Raw genomic sequence first — 19,368 nt, 5'->3', positions numbered from 1 at the left:
ATATTTTATAGGGGATAAAATTACAGAAACTTGCTTTAATATTTGGACCCCATGGTATTTTAAATATAATTGCCTTGTACACATAATTAGAGTTAAGTTAAGGAATTATTGTTTTTTTTTTACTAATATAAGTAGTACACTTTTTCTATTTGCCAGTGTAACATAGATTTTAATTATTTAATTAACATAACCATCTATACAGTATGATGGAAACGATATAATGCTTACTTATATTGTAACTTGTTCGTTTTAAAAAGTTAATTCAATCGCTCAGAAATCTTATTTTCAAACATAGAAGTATTAAAGAACTCAATCAAGGATCAGAAATCAGTTTAGATCATTTAGATGTACGCCAACTTATCTTTTTTTTTATAAAGAAAATGAAAAATCATACCAGAAAATTGGTAATTTATTAAATATAAGCAAGCGTACAGTAGTGGATATCATTAAAAGATATATCAGAGAAGATAGAATAGAAAGTATTCCTAAGAAAAGACGTCAAAAACTCCTTACTGTCAGCAATAAATGTAAGATTATCATGAAAATAAAATAAAATCTTAGATTAAATGCTCTGAAGTTGACCTCAGTTATTTGAAGAAACTAGAAAGAAAGTGCATTTGAATATAGTTCGCAGGGAATTAAAAAAAGATTAATACAATAGTAGAGTTTCTCGTAAGAAGACTTGTATATATATAAGTGAAAAGAATCGAAAAAGAAAATAATTGTTTTCGTTATAAGGAGTATATTTTTAAAGAAAAGATATGATGGAACAGCGTAATATTTGCTGATGAAAGCAAATTAAATATTTTTGGAAGCGACGATATAAGCATAATATTTGCCGATGAAAGCAGATTAAATATTTTTAGAAACGATGAAAATGATATCGCGTAAAATCAAGGAAGAATTAGATTTTAGAAATCTATGACCAACTATGAAACACGGTGACGGATTTCTGATATTTTGTGTTTTATTTCAACTACAAGAGTTGGTGAAGTAGTTTTCATCAAAGGCATTTTAGACAAAAACAAATATTTATTTTGTTTTAAACATAATTTAATAAGAAGCCTTGAATCCTCCACTACAGTCACCAAACTTGAACGTTATTGATAATCTATTGGATGAGTTAGATCGTAATATACGAAAAACACTAACCTTTTCTAAACTTCCGTTCAACAGTTACGACTCCCACTCAATGACTTGCACCATACCCAATATTTCAAGGGGGAAAGAGAGAATAAAAGTGGTTACTAAAAACAAAATTACCGGTTGGTGTACGATTAATCGAGAATATTTTTTGGGGGTGGTTAGCAGCTGGTGGGAAAAATATATTCCTCGTGATCGGAACCGTGTTCTATCTCTATCTCTATCTCTCCTTCAATGAACGCGATGGTGGCCCATCGAGGGAGTCCTAGGGTTTGAAAAGGCATGCCTGGCAGGGGTGCGCATCACATCGCCGTACCCGTTACGGGTAATATAGTTGTGTAAACACGAGTGTGTAGTATTAGCACTGTCAGCGGGGCTTCAGCGTTCGAACGCAAGCGAATAAGCGAACGAGCCCTCTTCTGACTTAACAGGGAAATGCATTCTTACCCTTTCTCTTTCTCTCTCTTTCTCTCTTCTACATCGAATACTTTTTTCTAATCCTTTTATTTATGAACAAGAAAAAACACGTATTCCGCTTGTTCTACTATCTTTTATTCATTTTTCATATTTTTAGAACTTGCTATAGCATTTCTGGTGCATGTTAATTCTTTTTAAAATAATATTTATATCTAAACGATATCGAAAAAGTGATTAGTAAAAAATTAATATTATTTAATATTAAAAATAAATATCATGCATTAAACATTTTAGTTTTTATAGATACAGCTTATCAGAAAATGAAATTATTTGGAATTTTATTATAAATAGAATTTTTCGAAGAAAAATTTTTATTCTTGGCATTAATACTTGCAACATTGATAAACGAACGTATTTAACTAAAAATATACACAGAATGAACATCCAAATAGTTCATTTAAAATTATCCAAAAGAATTATCATAGAGGTATATACGAAATTTGTGACGATACGAATTTTTTTTTAACAAGTTTTCAAAATTACGAGCGATTAATGAACACAGATTTTATGTTTCTATCGTTGGTAGGTACATACATAAGCAATTTAGTACTAATTCTAGGACTCGTTCGACAACCAACGTAATAATAATATGAATGCAGGAAATACGAGTGAGGATACGGCATACACTCTTTCTCACTCACATACGTACAGATACATACAGAAAGAAATTCTTCCTCGAGATATTCCTCGAGCGCCTGGAGAACTCGTCCGACCGTGTTTTATTGCGTTCTGTCGTCGGACTCGGAATAGGTCATTGTCCACGTTTCTTACTCGTTACCCGATCTCTTTGCATTATGGTTCGGCCGCGAGATAAGAGAACATTAATCTCGATCACGCTTTCCGAACAATTTCGTATCATCCTACAGAATTATGATTTAATCCCTTTCTGGCGACTGGTTTTCGATGAATTTAAGTTATGACATTTTTGTCGAACTTTACATATGAAATGCAGAGGGAACTTGACGAAGGGATTGTATTATCGGTAAAAGGAATGAAACATTGATAATATCGAAGGAAAAGGGTCGACCTAGGAAATTCGCTCCGTACCGAGTGAGTAACTGGAAGGGAAACGACAATAAAAATGGATATATTCATTGTATCGATTATGTTCTCCTTCTTATCGAGGAAAAAAAAAGAAATATGTATTGTATGTGAACAGTATTCTATAGTTACAAGTAAAAATAATAATAAAAGTACGAAAGTATATTATATAAGTGTTATATATAATATTAACACTATTATATTATATATATATTAACTATATATATTAACACATATTAACACATATCTAAAAAGTGAACAATTAAACGTAACTATTAATTAACAAAGTATTTAATAGAAAGTGAATAAAAAAGTACAGAAAAATTGTAAACAAGAGGCAAAAGGTATCCTCTGTTTCTTGATATCGATATAACATTTGTTTTCGTTCCAATAGAAAATACATTGATGAAATCTATTTTGTATTAGCCGCTATGCAACCATATCGATCCCATCAATCATTTTTTCGTAATAAAAGCAACTAATAATTGTTGTTTTTATTTAAACTTTAATATTATACGATGAATTTTTCTCGTTATTGTTATTGGAGGATGAGACGAGAAACTTTTGAAAATCTAATGAAACGAATGGCAATCGAGTTGTATTCACAAAATATAGATTACGGTCAAAATTCATTTTTCAGTTGAAATTTTCATTTATGTTAATCCTCTGTGATAAGAAATTTTTAATTTTTATGTTTTATTTTTTATTTAATTTTAAAATATTCATAAGCGAAGATATGCCTGCGAAAAAGTAAAACAATAAAACGGAAAGTATAATAAATATTTCTTATTCTAGGAAAAATCGTTTCGATTAAATATATCATATTTTTAACATTTTTTTTTATACGAAATCTCATATATGAGAGAAATGTATTTTTTTTATTATTTAATATCTCTCAGGTTATAATTACAATATATTTATAAAACATCATAAACAGTCACATAATTATAAATATACACGATGTATTGGATTTAAATTGATTCGCACTAGCACTGAAATTATCAATGCCAACAAAATAAATCTTACAAGTAAATATAACGTATCTCATTCGATCTTTAGTTTAAATAAATTATTGTTATTTCGAAATTCTTGTGTACAAGTTATATTTCTTTTTGAAAATTCAATAACATTCATATAACTGAATGAATGAAACAGGCAATATATATAAAAGTAAGAAAACCCTATGATATTTCAATTCGTCCGATATAGTAAGTAGGATTAAAAGCGATTAGTAAGACTCACCACCAATTAGCCCGCGCTCCGTTTTGCCATGCAAAAAGCAGAACGAGTAAGCTGAATATGCTGCTTGACACAAGGCCTCTCATCTTCGCGGATGAAGAAAAACGATTCCAATAATGAAGACGATAACGTTGATCGTGCTCTCTTATGCAGAGAGAACAAATCCCCAACACAGAAACTTCTAACACCGAAGAAAAATCTGTGAGGGATTCCTGAAGAAAATGATTAAGTAACTGTTTTTCTCAAACTTCTTGCATTATCTCTTTTTCTTTCTCTATTAATCTTTCTTTTTCTTTCTATCTATTTCTATCTTTTTTTACTTCTATTGTTCTCTCTCTTTCTCTTCCTGTTTTTGTATCTATCTTCTCTTTTTTCTGTTTATTCACAAAGCTGACTACTCGTCGAGTATGAAGCGTCTGTTAGTTAAGGGAACGCGTACGAGCCTTTCCGCTCTTACTTTCCGGTCTTTCTCGATAACGTACCCCTTTCCCTGTTCTTCTTACATTTTTCTTCACGCCCCTGACATCGCCGGACACATGGTGCACTCACTTTCTCTCACCTACGAGCTTCCTCCTACCCTGTTACTTGGCGTAAAAAAATAAATGCACGGGAGAAATTGAAGGATTTAGAAGGGTTAAGAAGAGGATTTAGGTAAAGAAGGAAAAGGAAAGGGTATGGAGCAAGAGGTGGAGGAAGGAATAAAAAGGGAAGGAGAAAGATGCGATAGTAAGCAGAAACAAAAGAATAAGGTTTGACGATCGAAGGGGTCGCTTGGAATTCGCTGAACGAGAAGCGCGTGTCGTCGACGACAACGACGACGACGACGACGACGACGACGACGAGGAAGAGGAGGAACACGAGACCTCCGTTCGAAAACGAGAACGCGAGACGGCACTCGGCGAACGTTCGCCCACGAACTGTGGCCGGTTAGTCACGAGGAAAAGGGCAACAGCTTGGCGCGGTGCGACGCGAGCTGCTTGGGGAGATGGCAGTAGTGGTGGAACCGGGGCGGGCCGGGGGAAGGCGGCCGCGGAGGCGGAGGGCTGGCGGCCGCGCGTGACTGGGCGTGTCTTATCAACTGGCCACGACTCACCGATTGGCTTTCCCAACGACGGTGGGGGAATCATCGAATTTCCGTTAATTAGACATTTCGGCGGTGCATCGCGACCGTTTTCTACGGTACTTCGGTCCTCTCTTAATGGCTTCACAAACCTGTGTCTTTTTGAATGAGCGACCTAAATAATTCTGATTTTAGTTTTTTCAATTTGTTCGTATCAAATTTCGGTACTGGTTTGGCGTTTACTTAATCTTGCTAATTCACTTTTTTACATTTCATTAGAAAATTTTTAATCCCTTATCAATATTTTTGTCGAATATAAATTAATTAAAAAAGGTTGTCAGCGTATAATTATATTGACAAAAAATTGGTACATTTAACTCATTTAAACACACATAATTTTTTAGAAATTAATATTTTCCAATTTTCAAACGATTGTATGTCATATAACAAACTTCGATTTGGTTTTGCGTTTTTGGCAACAGAAAACGATATTAATTTAATATTGTTTATTCAAACGGAAATTTTTAACAAAAGAATTGTTATCATCATAATCTTTTTTAACTCAATGAGTAAAAATAAAGTTTTAATATTGAATATCGTAATTGATATTTCTTCAACATTAATTTTTAACGTTTTTATTTTGATCAATCATATAAAAGAATATATTTACAGTTCTCTTTTATCTATCATATTTGTTACGTTTGTATTATAGGAACGATTTCGCAAGAGTTCTATCTACGCTGTTGAAATCACCATTAGTAGTACGGAGTGATTTAATCGCAATCTGTCAAATTTCCACCGAATGTTTATATAAATGATTATTTTATTTTTAGTATCTTTTCATTCATTTCTATTTTATGATTAAGTAGTTCTATATATGTACATAGCGTAATAGTCTAACAAAGTTGAGACTAGTTCGTGAGATGAAACAACAAAAAGTGAGACGTTTGTTACAGTTTATACATAGACAAATTATATACGTTATATTGTAAAACACCGACGATGTACTAAGGTTAAAATAGCAAATAATTAAGAGAATCCATTATTATTGTTGGAATAAAAAAATTTTTTTTAAAAACAACATAGATATTATAGAAATTTCATTACTATAGTTTCAAGTTTCATTTCATTTATTTACGATTGATTTATAACGAGTAGAAAAAAGACAAATATAAGAAGCAAAACTGTTGACTTATTAATAATTTTTTTGTAAAAGAAACTACAAGGATGTTTATTCAAATTACATTAACCATGATTTAATATGAAGTTAATTTTAATAATTGCAAAGCAAAGATTAGTGTTCGTTTCTTGTAAAAGTAGAAAATGATGTTGAAGATATTTGGAAATTTTTTCAAAGTGTTGTAATTTTTATTTCCTACGTAATAAAATCTACAAACATTTTTAGCTATTTTAATAAGTTTTTAAGATAACTATCCAAAAAGTATTAGAAACAACCGACATCTTGTAACAAGTTATTAAACTATTTTTATTTCGCTTATATAGTAGCACTATTTAATATATTCTAAATCAAAAACTTTTAGAGCAGTTGAGTGCAGTTTGTTCCTTATTTTCAGTTGATAATAAGAAATATAAGGTTAACTTAATCATCGGATACAAAGATTCAATCGGTAACATTAGAGTCTATCTTTTCTACAGTCAATCCCATGTTACCGTCGCAAGTTTTTCTAACGTCGATAATATAGTTTTCTCTTACAAGGAGAGATCCAAGTTCAGATACCAATATTTTTTAAATTCTACATAGTTGTAGGGATCTATCAGTACCATACACTATAAAGCAGTAAGACCAAGTGAATAACTGTTCAAAGAAAACAAATGGAGAGGTTTCATATGCATTCTTACATGAGGCGTTGAGAACTAGAGTGGACTGAGCTACATTTTCTTCCAAAATACCTAATATTTGGTAATAATGTAAGGTTTTTATTTAATATTATTGTACACTTTTCTTAATATTCAAAGAAAAGACAAAAAGAATTATATATAACTATATATATATTTAAACAAATATAATAGATATAATTCGATAAAGTAAAATATAATAGAATTGTAATTGTCTATAATCTTCTCACTCCCGAATCACTAATTAATTATCGTCGTATTCTTTCATACTTTTCACGTCATACTTCTTAAGTAAAACTGTCTCTTTTCACCTCGTATTTCTTAACAGAATCTATCTCTTTCGTGGTACTTCTTAATATAACATCACATAATAATCTACTTTTGCATACTCTAATCACCATCGTCCTTTTCGTCTATCGTCATTTCTTTTTAATGTCTTCTCCTTAACCTTCTCTTTCTTAAAAGTTCCCACTTCGTGCCATCGTGGATAACAATTGATCGTATGATCGCTCTGTTTTTAGTCACGTACGCCATAAGTACGTGCACACAAGCATACACACTCTCTCGTCCGCTTATACTCACATTATAACACACGACAAAAAGAGGAACAACATTTCCTTTTTTTTAAGAAAGTCGTCTTAGTTATTCTTCGAAATATCTATATACGCACTTCCAATAGTAACTGTTTTCTGTTATCTACGCCTTAAATTTCTTCTGTTCTTATATTTATATGTGTATAGGCAAAGCGGAATCTACCGACATTGTGAGCTTTTCTTAGGCATTGTCCACAATGCCAGGCATTTTTAAGCAACGTAGGAAACAGAAGAATTGTTACGGAATTATCCTAGGCATTGTACATAATACTTAGATATTCTATAAAATACCAAATACTACTTAGCAATGTTGAGAAGAATACATTATCGGGCAGCAGGCTCACACACACATAATATACATATGGGCTGGGTTTTTGAAACTGTGCGTGCCGCTATACTATCTGCACCTCTATAAACTAAAACTTACTCAATGCCGGTGTGTTATTATGTAGGGCCCACTGTTACTTATCGTAGTAGAAGATTATTACATTTAGATCGATATTCATAGAGATTACTATGGAAAATCTGTATCTTTTGTTCCTTATCATAGCGAAAGATAAGCAGGTTTCATATTCAGCATTCTATTGAAAATCATTCGAAACGCGAATCGGAGATGTATTTCTTTTTTTACCGATTTCTCATTTTTGTCATTTTACCGAATATCGAGGAAATGTGAGACATATGAATACATTTTCTACATTGCCGGTTAGTTTTTGGCATTGTGAGCAATTTCTAGGAAAAACTCATAATATCGAAGATTCTACTTTGCCTATAATATATATACATTCACATGAGACAGAAAAGTTTCTTCCCTGGTAATTCCTATAATCCTTGTTAATTTATATAATAATAATTATATTAATTTTTAAAATATATTTTTAAAATCTGTCTTCTATTGAACCTACAAAAGAAGAAATGTAAAGATCAATTTTAAAAACTAGTCTAAAGCAAATTGACAATAATTTGTTCAATTTTCTAAAATATTTCTCTCAAATCAGAGCTAATGAGCTTGGTTCACTCTGGTTCTCAATGCCTCATATACTAGTTTGTTTCAGATGGAATAATACATTTTCTTACAATTTAAAATTTAATTCTTCACAGCTTTATGGTTTTCCACGCCGTTAGACCTAAAATTTTCCAGCCTTCCTAGTGGTCGGATTAAAACCTTTCAACTTATCGTCGTTTATTAGAATTAGAACTTTTCCGTTCACCCACTTAGGTATATTTTGTTTTATAATTTCTTTCTTTTTTAATAAAACTGTAAAAAATATATTTTCCATCTCACGTGAAACGAATTGATATATAAGAATTTAAGTTAAACTCTCTTTCGTTTTTTTGGAAATGGTTGAATATAACTTAGTCTTACTACTTGCACAGTTTGTGGACCCCTAAAACTACGTAGAATTTAAAAAAAATCGGTGTCTTGTTAACTTAGCGCTTCTCTTGTTAGATTTCACCAAATCGTTTTATTTTGTTGGTTTGATCTTTAAAAAGATTATTACATTTCTAACGATGATTCTTCTTTTTTTCCAAATTACTCAATTTTGTCAACTGGCAGTAATATTCGTAAATAATTATGTGGTTAAACGAAAATAATTATGAAATATGAACCCTATGCAAAACAGCAAAAAAAGAAGATCTTTATTGAAAAAGAAATAGTAAGAGTTAATAATACGTTCCTCGATTTTTCATTGAATTATATCGCAATAAACCATATGTACAATGTGCACTAAAAACAATTAGAATCCTTTTATGATAAAAGATCCTATTATTATTCATGCTTTCATCGACGCCATCTTAGAAAATGGCACGGAATTTAAACTTTACTCGCTCGTTCATTTCAAGTCGGGAATTATTCTATTTGTTCTTCTCTTCTATCTAACAGAGAACTCATATTCAACTTGTAGACCGGACAACGAAAAGGAAAGCTCATGGAGAAAGAAGATGAGAGAAACGACATAGAGGTGCTATGTGAACAAAAGGTGCAGGTTGGAGATTAATGCGGAACGTAAAGATAATGTTTGAGTATTGTAACTCATGTATGTGTTCGTATCTGGCTGTGTGTGTGTGTGTCTGTAAGAAATATAAAGGAAGTTACAAAAGTCCTACGGAAGAACATAAAAGAAAGAAATTGAAGAAAGGAAAGTCATTATGGATATGCTCGATATTATCCGCTTTCGACCAGTCATATACATCTATTTCGAATCGTAGAATCAAAATTGGAAAAGTCACATTTGTCTTTTTTCTTTAATTAAATTCAATATTACTTTCGACAGAATTTATAAATTCCGTCGGGACTTTTTATGTCCGTGACCTGATATAAGGGGAATTAGGAAATGAAAAAGAACAAAGTAAAGCCCCCTAAAATACAACTAGAAGAACATGAACCTAGTATATCTTAATCTCTGCTTCCTAACATTCTGCTTAATTTGTTTCACGGTAATCTACCCTCCCGAAGGATAGGAAGGGCAGGTTTCGCCTCTTGCCGTGGTGCTGCCTTTCGCACACACGATCTCTCGGGTTCCCTAGCTTCCATAAACACCGCAAGGGAAATATAAACGGATACGCCAAGGTTCGCGATGATATTCTAGCATGGATAAGCCAGCAAGAAACCTACGGACGGACGGTATGAGGTAGGACGTGGGTCAATTAAAATTAACGCTGTGATTAATAATAAAATAAGTGAAGAGAACGCGATAACATCATCCCTTGATAGCTCGTGAATTTTCCAGGATTATGATAACTTTGACAGAAGGGGTTCGTTGTACTCAATATATTTTGGGATACGTATTGAGCATGAGTGAGCAATCGACAACGTTAAGAAGAAGGATATCTTTTTACGTGCGATCGGTTGTTGAAAAGAGCAAATATCGAAAGAGGATTGTTTTCGACATCAGGAAGGATTTAAAGGAAAACTTGGTAAATGATTCGAAAAATATAACCTCAGAAATATATGCCGCAATCATTTATGTGTATCTTACAAGTATATTTATTATTCAAAGATATAAATTATCCGAGAGCTGAAAAAATTTATATAGTTTCCACCCTTATTAGTGTTATATTATTTGCTGTATAAAATATAAAACGAAAAAAAAAACAACTAATTTAGGCGCGTATCTGCGAAAAAATCCTAAGAAAAAAACCAAATTATTTTGTTTAGAATATATGGAGGAGAAGAAATGTTTGTAGATCTATTTCTTCTTCCTTATTTCTTTTTTTTTCTTTTTCTACAAATTTCTTTTTCATCGTTTCGTATTGTAATTTATAATTTAAGTTCGACCTCCTTTTACTTAGAACGGACTTCTCTATGTAGACTTACATCCGGCATACCGAATAGATTACAGAGGAATAGAGTGCGTCCGGTCAGGATTCTTAAAAATAAAATTTTACTGATTCAGTATCACGTTGAACATTTTCTTAAATAAAAAATATAAAGCAGAAACATATTTCCTTATCCATAGTAAAGTTCTTTCCGGAAATGGTACGATTGGTGGACCTATCTTTTACGTAAACGTATAAAATAATGGTAAATGGTATTACCTGCATCATTTTATTCGATATAAATTGTTTTGAAGATATGGAAAATAAAATCATTTATTTTTCGTGGAAGAATATCTACGGATACTCGCGTCTATACGGGATTTATAAAATATAAATCAGTCAGCAGATCTCTTAACCCATTTAGAGCAGCGCCATCTATTACGGCTTTTATTTTCAGCGCAAATATGTACAAATATTTGAGAAAAATGAATAAAAATATTTGCAGATAAATTTTCGGAATTAAATTGGGGAAGTTGAAAGATTCTTGAAATTTAAAGAGACGTGTGTAAGTATCTATATATATAGGGGCATGCGGGTTTGTGAGTGTATCAGATGTCTAGTGTATACACACTCATATACAACAGCCGAAGAATTAATTCTTTGATAAATGTCTTGGTAAAGTAAAAAAGTAACAGACAAAATGTTAGAGATTCCTCAAAGAGAAAGAGAAAGATAAAGGCTGTGGCAAAGAAAGAGACATCTAGGAAGAGAGTGAAAGAAAGGAAGAGAAATAGGGAAGAAAGGCAACGTCACAGTTTGGATCTAGCTTTATACGGGCCTGAGTCAATAGAACGCTCCGTTGGTACTCAATGGCGGACTAGTCGGTGTATACAACTGTTCGTTGCCACTCGGTTCTTGACAAGCCCATTGCGTTCAGCTACAACCACTTTTCTCATTTAACCAACGCTAGCCTGCCTATAGCACGGACGGTATTACTGTAAGCAAAAAAGTACCACTGTTTTTCTTCCAATAGGAACCGTCCCTTTTGTCTTTAGCGCATAGATATGTATGTAGGAACATATGTGTATGAATTAATACGAAGAAAAATAAAGGAATAAATGCGAACAATACACAAAATAAAAATTAGACTATCATAATTCGAAACGCTTCGATGAGTCAACTAGTGAGGCAACTCTTATGCTGATCTTTGTATAATCTTTTTTTTTAATTCTGTTTATAATTTCTTACTAGTCATTTTATGAAATGATTTTATAGCGAATATTCTAGAAATGTAGAATAAAAATTCTCTAAAAATGTAGAGAATGAATGAAAGTAAGAAATAAATAAGTAAAAACCTTCCTTAACTATGATTTAGTTTTAGGTAAAATAGATTATGGCAAACAATATGTTTTTCTTTTGTATGTTTCTCTTTAATTATCAAATAGAATAAATTAAAAATATGGAGAAAGTTGCATACTCTTGCACAACAGATAGAAATTTACAGTAATACGCGAAAGTATTTGAATACTTACCATGAAATTCTTTATTAATTATAATAAGAATATTATACAATACTTATAAAAATATAATTATCATTGTTAATAGGTATGACTTTAGAAGAATATATAGACAAAATTTCACATTAGTTATGAATTGTTTCTTACAAACATAAAGATTTTTGAAGTCACAAAAATATTTGAGTATACAAAAATGAGTTCTTATTATTATTAATGAAAACATAAATTTTCAAGGACTGATCGTAAAAATTCACGTTGGCAGTTTCATGCATTTGCGTCAGTCATATTCTACCATTAATAGTGACGTTATTATTTATATTAAAGATGTGTCCAAAAGCATCTAAAATTTCTGAAAGTGAGAAAAAATTGATTGTTAATTGGCGTAATGAAGGAAAAACATATGGTGAAATAAGTAAATTATTATAATATAACTAAATTTACAATACATCATATTCTTCCAAAATAAAAATCTGAAGGATTTTCAATATGATGTAACAAACAACTATCTTTCAGGCTGTCCAAAAGAAACTAACGAAAAGAGAAGAAAGAACTTTGATCGCAGAAATTAAAAAGATTCAAAGATTTTTGCTAAAAAACTTGCAACAATAGCTAAGGAGAACTTAAAAAAAATATGTAAAAAATTAAATAAAAAAATAATTATGTGTAAAGGGTGCTACGTGATAGCGATTATGCTAGAAAGAAACCGTACATTAATGATCGTAATAAGAAAAAGGAATTAAAACTCGCTAAGGAATTTACTAGTAAGAATAATGCATTCTGAAATAAAGTAATAATTCCAGATGAATAAAAATTTAACGTTTTTGGGTCGAATGGAGGTAGTTTTGTCTGAAGGCAAGCAAATACCGAGGTGGAAGTGAAAAACTTGCGTGCTATGATGAAATATGGGAGTGGCTTAATTATGATCTGGAGATGTATGGCAGTAGATGGCATCAGGAATTTGGTCTATGGGCAATAATAGGAAAAGAATTACAAAAATTTAATATAACATTCAAGGCAAGTTTAAAAGAAATAATACTTCAAGTGTGGAATTCAATATCACCGAGCGTTACAGAAAAGTTGATAAACAGTATGCAGAATCGCTTACATGTTATTCTTGCCAAGAGTGGACTTACTAAATATTAAAGGTTTATAAGTTATTTGTTTAAGTGCGTTTGTGGCTTCAGAAAACACTTCCGTGAGTTACTGTATATAATTATTCAATTAGTATTAACCATTCGATTTTCTCCTTAATCATATAATTTTATAAATAATACTACGAATAAGTTTTCTGTTTCTCTCTCTTGGTTGCTATGATATGCTCGTGATTTAAATATTAATGACACGCAATTGCCATCGAAGAGATCACATTTCGTGTGATTAATGCAAAACCGCTTGGGTTTGGATGATCGCTAATCGACGATGAATGTTCTTATATATTACAGCCTTACTCAATCTGCGGCCCACGGGCCGCATGTGGCCCGACAAGCCCTCCCGGGCGCCCTGGCACGCCCAGTCATGAATATAGCTTTTTTTAGTAGCCAAAATTAACTGACAGTCACTTGACCCCCGTCCCATAACTCCCTGCCTTTGGAACCGATCGCGCTTAGAAACAAAATGAAAGATCAGAATAATGTTTAAATACACTATTTGTTTTCCAACCTGATGACCTCTTTTTTTTTTAATCATCGATTTTCAACCGACGCCAATGAGCGTCCCTATAAGGATAAAGGTTGAGTATCCCTGTTATAGTGAGTAGAAGCAACCCGAAGTGAGGATTAGTTCGAACAAATAGGCGAAAAACCCATCACTCTTGAACATTGAAAGACACTTTAAAAAGGCGTTAATATATCTCATTTTTTGTGTTTCGTAAGAAAAATTTCGATTACATCAAATTCCATCACGTTATTGTTTTAAAAGTCTATAAATCATATTTAATTAATAAATATAATTGCATTAAATTAATAAGCTGTATATATTTAAAATAATGATAATTTTAGTTTTAAATATAAATATAACACTATATAAAACTAAAGAAGAACAACAAACAATTCGTATAAATGTCTTTATATTAACAAATAAGCGGAACAATAATTTATTTATTGACAAAAATAACGATAAGAAAGAGGTTACAATTACATATAAACATGTTTGGGTATCCTAGTCTAAAGAGCGATAATTTTGATTTTTTCTGGGCTTAATAACAAAAACTATTATTTATATTTTTCATATCAATTTGTTAACTATCTATTTATTGATATTTTAGAAACATATAACAAAAATTCTATAGATAAGAAATGAAAATTCAAGGACTTGTAGCGATTTAAACATGGCCATGGAAATAAAAAGTGATGTGTTGGTTAACATGATTTTAGGGTTTGTGTTCATCTGAAATGAAAAAGAAATTTTTTGTTGGAAAGGTTGTTATTATGGGAAATAATAAAAATTAAAATTTTGCAATGTTCGTAGATCCTAACATAAAGTAATAAGTACTGAAGGTACTTGCCAGATTTGAAGTCGATTGGATAAATAGAACTTTAGATATCATGTAGATAAGCTTGAAAAAAGTACTTTCGAAAAAAACGCATTTAAAGTTTCTCAAAATTCTAGACTAGAATACCCTATTAAAAAGATCAATAAAATCAATATCGTCTATTAAATACAATTCGTTCTCATTTTTCTTCGATAAGTCTAAATAACCTTATGAGACGTAAAAGAATATTATATAGAAAGAGATGAACACGTTTGGAGCAGGCCACCTTCCGCAAGTTATATCAGTTGTGTACTTGAACGCAAGCGAGTAGGTGGTATACTGCGGAAGCTCGAGAGTTGGGAAGTAGAGCGAACGTGGAGGTCAATGGTGTGTCTCGTAAACGATCAAAAGGGGCAAACAAGCGAGCACGAGAGAGAAAGAGAGAGAGAGAAAGAGAGTGGGCTGAGGTGGGGTGCTATGTAGTGGGGAGACTTATTTCAGTATCGACGTGAAAAAAAAACACACGATTAGACGAATTTGACCAATGAGATCCAAGATAACTCTATCATTTTGGAGATATATGTAGAAAGAAGGAAATATGTATTTTCTAAAGAGTATGTTCAATTGTAAATCGCAGATAATATTAATCGTTAATCGTTGTTTGTTCCCCCTTAATTTGATGCAAGCTAGTCAGCCGCGTTGTCGTCGACGTTCCGTATCCGGGTACTCTGTTGTAACGGCGTTTCTCGAAGGACAAAGCTCGGTGGCGCGCGTGTAGGTCGAGCGCGTTGTTGAAGGGCTGACTCGCTCGCTCGAGGTGTTGCAGTAGTGGGGTAACATGGTTTCCCCATGGTGGGGATAGCGCGAGCCTCGGAGGGTGTCATCGACGACGGCGCTCGGCAGTTTACCGAATGGCCGCATGAGCGCGCTGCTGCGCAGGACCAAACCCTCATTCTGGTTGCATCCGACGCGACGCGACGTGGGGTTCGGTCTTATTCATCTTACGTCTCGTTTCAACATTCTCCTCCTCCTCGTAGTATAGTTACTCGTGTTTCGTGTTTTGTGTTTAATAAATCGAATGTAATTCGTGAAGTTAACCGGTGGATCGAGAATTTCATTTCAATTATTATTATTATTATTTTATCATTATTATCATTATATCGGTTTCAAACACAGCAAAATTTAATTATTTCCTTTTTCTCGACGTTTTTTTTCCTTTTTTTCTCCGTTTGTAATTAAACGCTCGATCGCGATACGTGAGAGTATTTATAAGAAAGTAAAGATAAAAACCGACCAATTGCTTGCCTCTGACCCGTTTCTTTTTCTCGCAAAAATCTTCAATTTACCGTTAACACTTTTGTGAAGAAAAAAAAAAAGAAAAAAGAAAAAGAATACTAAAGGCTGTTTTTTCCAAGTCTCTAAACGTATATCTGTGGTAAAGTTCGGGTCGATGTAACCGAACCGAGCGTTTCTCTTTCCCCCTATCTTTCTCTCTCTTTTTCTCTATCTTATTGAGATCCTTCATCTCTCTTCCTACCCTTCACCCTCTTTTTTCTGCCTTCTCTCTTTTCTTCCTATGAAAAATTCCATTTTCGTGCTTTCCTTCCTGTTTCTTTTTCCTAAAGTTTATTTGTCGAAAGTTGTGTGCATACACACACATAGATCGGTTTTAGAAAAGAAAGAAATAAAGAAAGAAAAAAGGAAGAATCGAAGTGGTGCGCACGCTTAGGAGGCAAGGAGCAAGCACACGGCCGCGGCCGCGGCCGCGGCCACCGCATTCGACCGGACCAACCAGTCCGCCCGCAGCAACCCCGCGACGATGACCGACTTTTATGTGAAGTTATAAGTGACGACATAATCGTGCGCTGTTCTAACGCACAATTTTCGAACCAAATAGCCAAAGAGAGAGGGTAAGATAAAAAAAGATATAAAGAGATGTGGAACACCAAAGGTGGTTACGAGTGATCGTCACTTCCGGAATGCCGTGAATTCAAACGTTCCGCGATATCAACCTCTTATCATGGATTCTGCGACTAAGTTAAGCGAGGAAAGAGGAAAAACGTGCTGGAGAGCTGATGACGTGCCTGACATGTAAGTGATTCTTTCTTTCGTTTCTTTTTTTTACTATTATTTCTTTTTTGTGATTACTACAATACTCGGATCGTTTTTTATTGCTAGATCTTCGATTAAGCAACAATTGCAGGAAGTATACAGTCAAGGAAATTAATTTACCAATTGTCTAGGATATTTAAGGTTGGTTGTATTAAATTGGGTAATTAAACTTTCATTGATACTGTCTTATCGTTGGATTTTGGATTGATTTATTAGATTAAAGAATGAATCTTTTAAGATATTGATATTTTTAGATAGGAAATGTTTCTTTCATATGGAATTAGAATTGTTGTATTTCATATTGTCCGTATTATAAGGTGGTTCATATAACTTTTAATGTTAAAAACGGTTTTTATTGGAACCATTTGAAATGTTGATTTATTTTCTTAATATTAAGTCCTTTTTTTTACATTCAATGACACTTTAATGAATAAGACAAGTATTTAGATTTATTAAGCTTCATAATTAACAGAAAACATAGGGGATCAAGTTTCTTTCATATTTGGAATTAAAACGTAATATAACTCCTTCCATTTCTCAATAAAACTTAGCAGTCTTGAAACTATTAATTTGAAAATCCATACTGTTTAAAAGTGAATTAGTTAGATTGTTATATCTTTTGATTTATTAAAGATATTCAAATTAATCATTGTTATTTCATTTAGCGCATGCGAATGTTGTCGTACATGCACGGTTGTTTCATTCAACAAATTTTAACAAAAAATCTGATAATTTTGTTTTTTTTTGTAATTTTCGATAATCCACATTTTGTAAAATTATCACGGTTCATATAAAAATTCATGAATTCAATATGTATCTATATGTTATGAAGAATATTTATTTACAATTTAATAATATATCCTTTTTCTATAATATTTTTTCGCAACTTTGATTCTTAAATATTTGTTGAAAGACATACTTGTGTACGGGAAAATGAAAGAAATTGATATTATCATTCGAGTAGAAAAAATCATAGATGGAAAAGAGTATAATTCGTGAATAAGTTTCAAACGTGACGTTCGTAATCTTTTAAATCGCGAGCAGAAGCGTTAGGAAAAAGCTTTGTTCTTATAAGATTGTCATAAGGGGTTACGCGTAACTTATTGCACCGTAATATATTGACATTTTTTTGTGTACGTGCAGGTCGCTTCGTGAATTATTAGACACGTTCTAATCGAATTTGTAAAAGTGTATCGCTCTCTTTATTTCTATTTCTTACCTTGTTTTTTCCTATTTATGTCATTATTTTTAGATGTTAGACTGTATTTATATTCTCAATTATTGGTTTTCCATTTAAATAATATATGTATATATATATGCTCGATTACGTAATACAGTAGATTCTCGTATAACATGAGATCTGATAGCGTGAATTCCTATAACATTTCAAAGATATTGCAACTACTATTTTCATAGAATACGATTTTTCGTACTGTGTGTTAAATAAAATGCAGGAATTCGCTTCATTTAAAAATTAAATGTTCATTAATTGAGCATTTAATTATTGCTTTCATCGCGATCGATTTCTCCTATTTTGTAATTACTTTTTTATATTTTTGACCATAATGTTATCAATAAAAGTTAGCGGAATAGAGTAATTTTCTTAACATTTATATCGAATTCATATGTTCTCATGAACTAACTGTAAATTATTCCAAGGCAAATATGTATTTTCTATAGCACAAATTCATAGAATACGTTATATTATATTATTATCTACAATATTACTCACATTATACAGTAGTCTATTGTAATTCAGCTCTGCAGTACTTGTTATTTGAAACTCGAATAAACTTGTCGCATTATGTCTTATGTTAGTTGTCTCGTTAAACACTGGTAAGAAATTTAAGTCATACATTTAGTATGTTTTTCGAAATGTTTCCTTTTTTTTCGAGTTATTTTCATTGTAAAATCTCTAACATTGTAAGTAGTTAGGAGTTGACGATTACTTTCTTTTATTCTTTTTTTGCTTATGTTTATTCGTGGAAAGACGTGCGAGAAAGATTTGAGATTAGACGAGAAAGAACACGCGAGGTTCTTTCGTTCGTATAGAAAAATAGACTAGAACTTCTTTTTCTTTCTCTCTAGCTATGTCGTTTTCGAAGTGAAAAATATTCGACGAAGGTCGATCGAAAGGTCGGCGCTTCTTTCTCAAAGGGCAGCTTTTATCGTGAACATCAGTCTGGGAAGGTCGGTGTCATTAATTAGAGATTAAAGGAATAGCTTAGATGAAGGGGCCGGGAGAGGGGGACAGTTAGAATGGACAGCGGGATCGATAAGTTCTTTAGAATAAATTCTATTTTATCGAAAGTTAGAAAAATTGTTAGCTATTGTTAGCTAAAAGAATTTTATATTAAGTAGATGTGAGCATCGTCGTACGAAAATATATGTAATATATATGCACGTATGTATACATTATAAAAATTAATTCAGTGCCCTGATATTAAATTCATTGCATCAGAATCGCCTTTTTGTTTCGTCAAGGAATTTGACAGTTGCCCGAAAATAATGGAAACTATTTCAGAGAATAATAGATGTATCGTTACTTTATAAATAAATACTATATTTGGTAAAAAGACACCGCGAATCAATTGCTAC

At 32.2% G+C, this 19,368-nt stretch overlaps 2 protein-coding genes and 2 long non-coding RNA genes across 7 annotated transcripts in view; 3 read left to right on the top strand and 1 right to left on the bottom strand.

Moving 5' to 3' along the window:
• Positions 1-4,186, bottom strand: part of LOC122523439 (protein Wnt-1-like) — a 55,120-nt gene extending 50,934 nt beyond the window's left edge. Inside the window, exon 1 of the mRNA XM_043645182.1 lies at positions 3,904-4,186. Coding sequence (XP_043501117.1) covers positions 3,904-3,986 — 83 coding nt within the window. The 5' untranslated portion in view covers positions 3,987-4,186. The remainder of the gene's footprint in view (positions 1-3,903) is intronic.
• A 2,558-nt stretch (positions 4,187-6,744) lies between these two features.
• Positions 6,745-9,641, top strand: LOC122523183. The gene is made up of 2 exons (XR_006305266.1): positions 6,745-6,881; positions 9,296-9,641. It is a non-coding gene; the product is annotated as an uncharacterized LOC122523183 (long non-coding RNA).
• A 233-nt stretch (positions 9,642-9,874) lies between these two features.
• Positions 9,875-10,808, top strand: LOC122523182. The gene is made up of 3 exons (XR_006305265.1): positions 9,875-10,043; positions 10,143-10,329; positions 10,705-10,808. It is a non-coding gene; the product is annotated as an uncharacterized LOC122523182 (long non-coding RNA).
• A 4,693-nt stretch (positions 10,809-15,501) lies between these two features.
• The window catches only part of LOC122522976 (gamma-aminobutyric acid type B receptor subunit 2), a 246,282-nt gene continuing 242,415 nt past the window's right edge, over positions 15,502-19,368 (top strand). For 3 of the 4 annotated variants that reach the window (XM_043644443.1, XM_043644444.1, XM_043644441.1), the window contains exon 1: positions 15,503-16,749. The gene's annotated coding sequence lies outside the window, so the exon portion shown is untranslated. Of the gene's footprint in view, positions 16,750-16,836; positions 16,912-19,368 lie in introns of all 4 variants that reach the window. The other variant, XM_043644442.1, reaches the window with a different exon arrangement.

Source organism: Polistes fuscatus, unplaced genomic scaffold (assembly GCF_010416935.1).
Source record: "Polistes fuscatus isolate 324 unplaced genomic scaffold, CU_Pfus_HIC Scaffold6, whole genome shotgun sequence".
Taxonomy (NCBI): domain Eukaryota; kingdom Metazoa; phylum Arthropoda; class Insecta; order Hymenoptera; family Vespidae; genus Polistes; species Polistes fuscatus.
The sequence above is the reverse complement of the archived record's forward strand: the minus strand, read 5'-3'. Positions and strand labels throughout refer to the sequence as shown.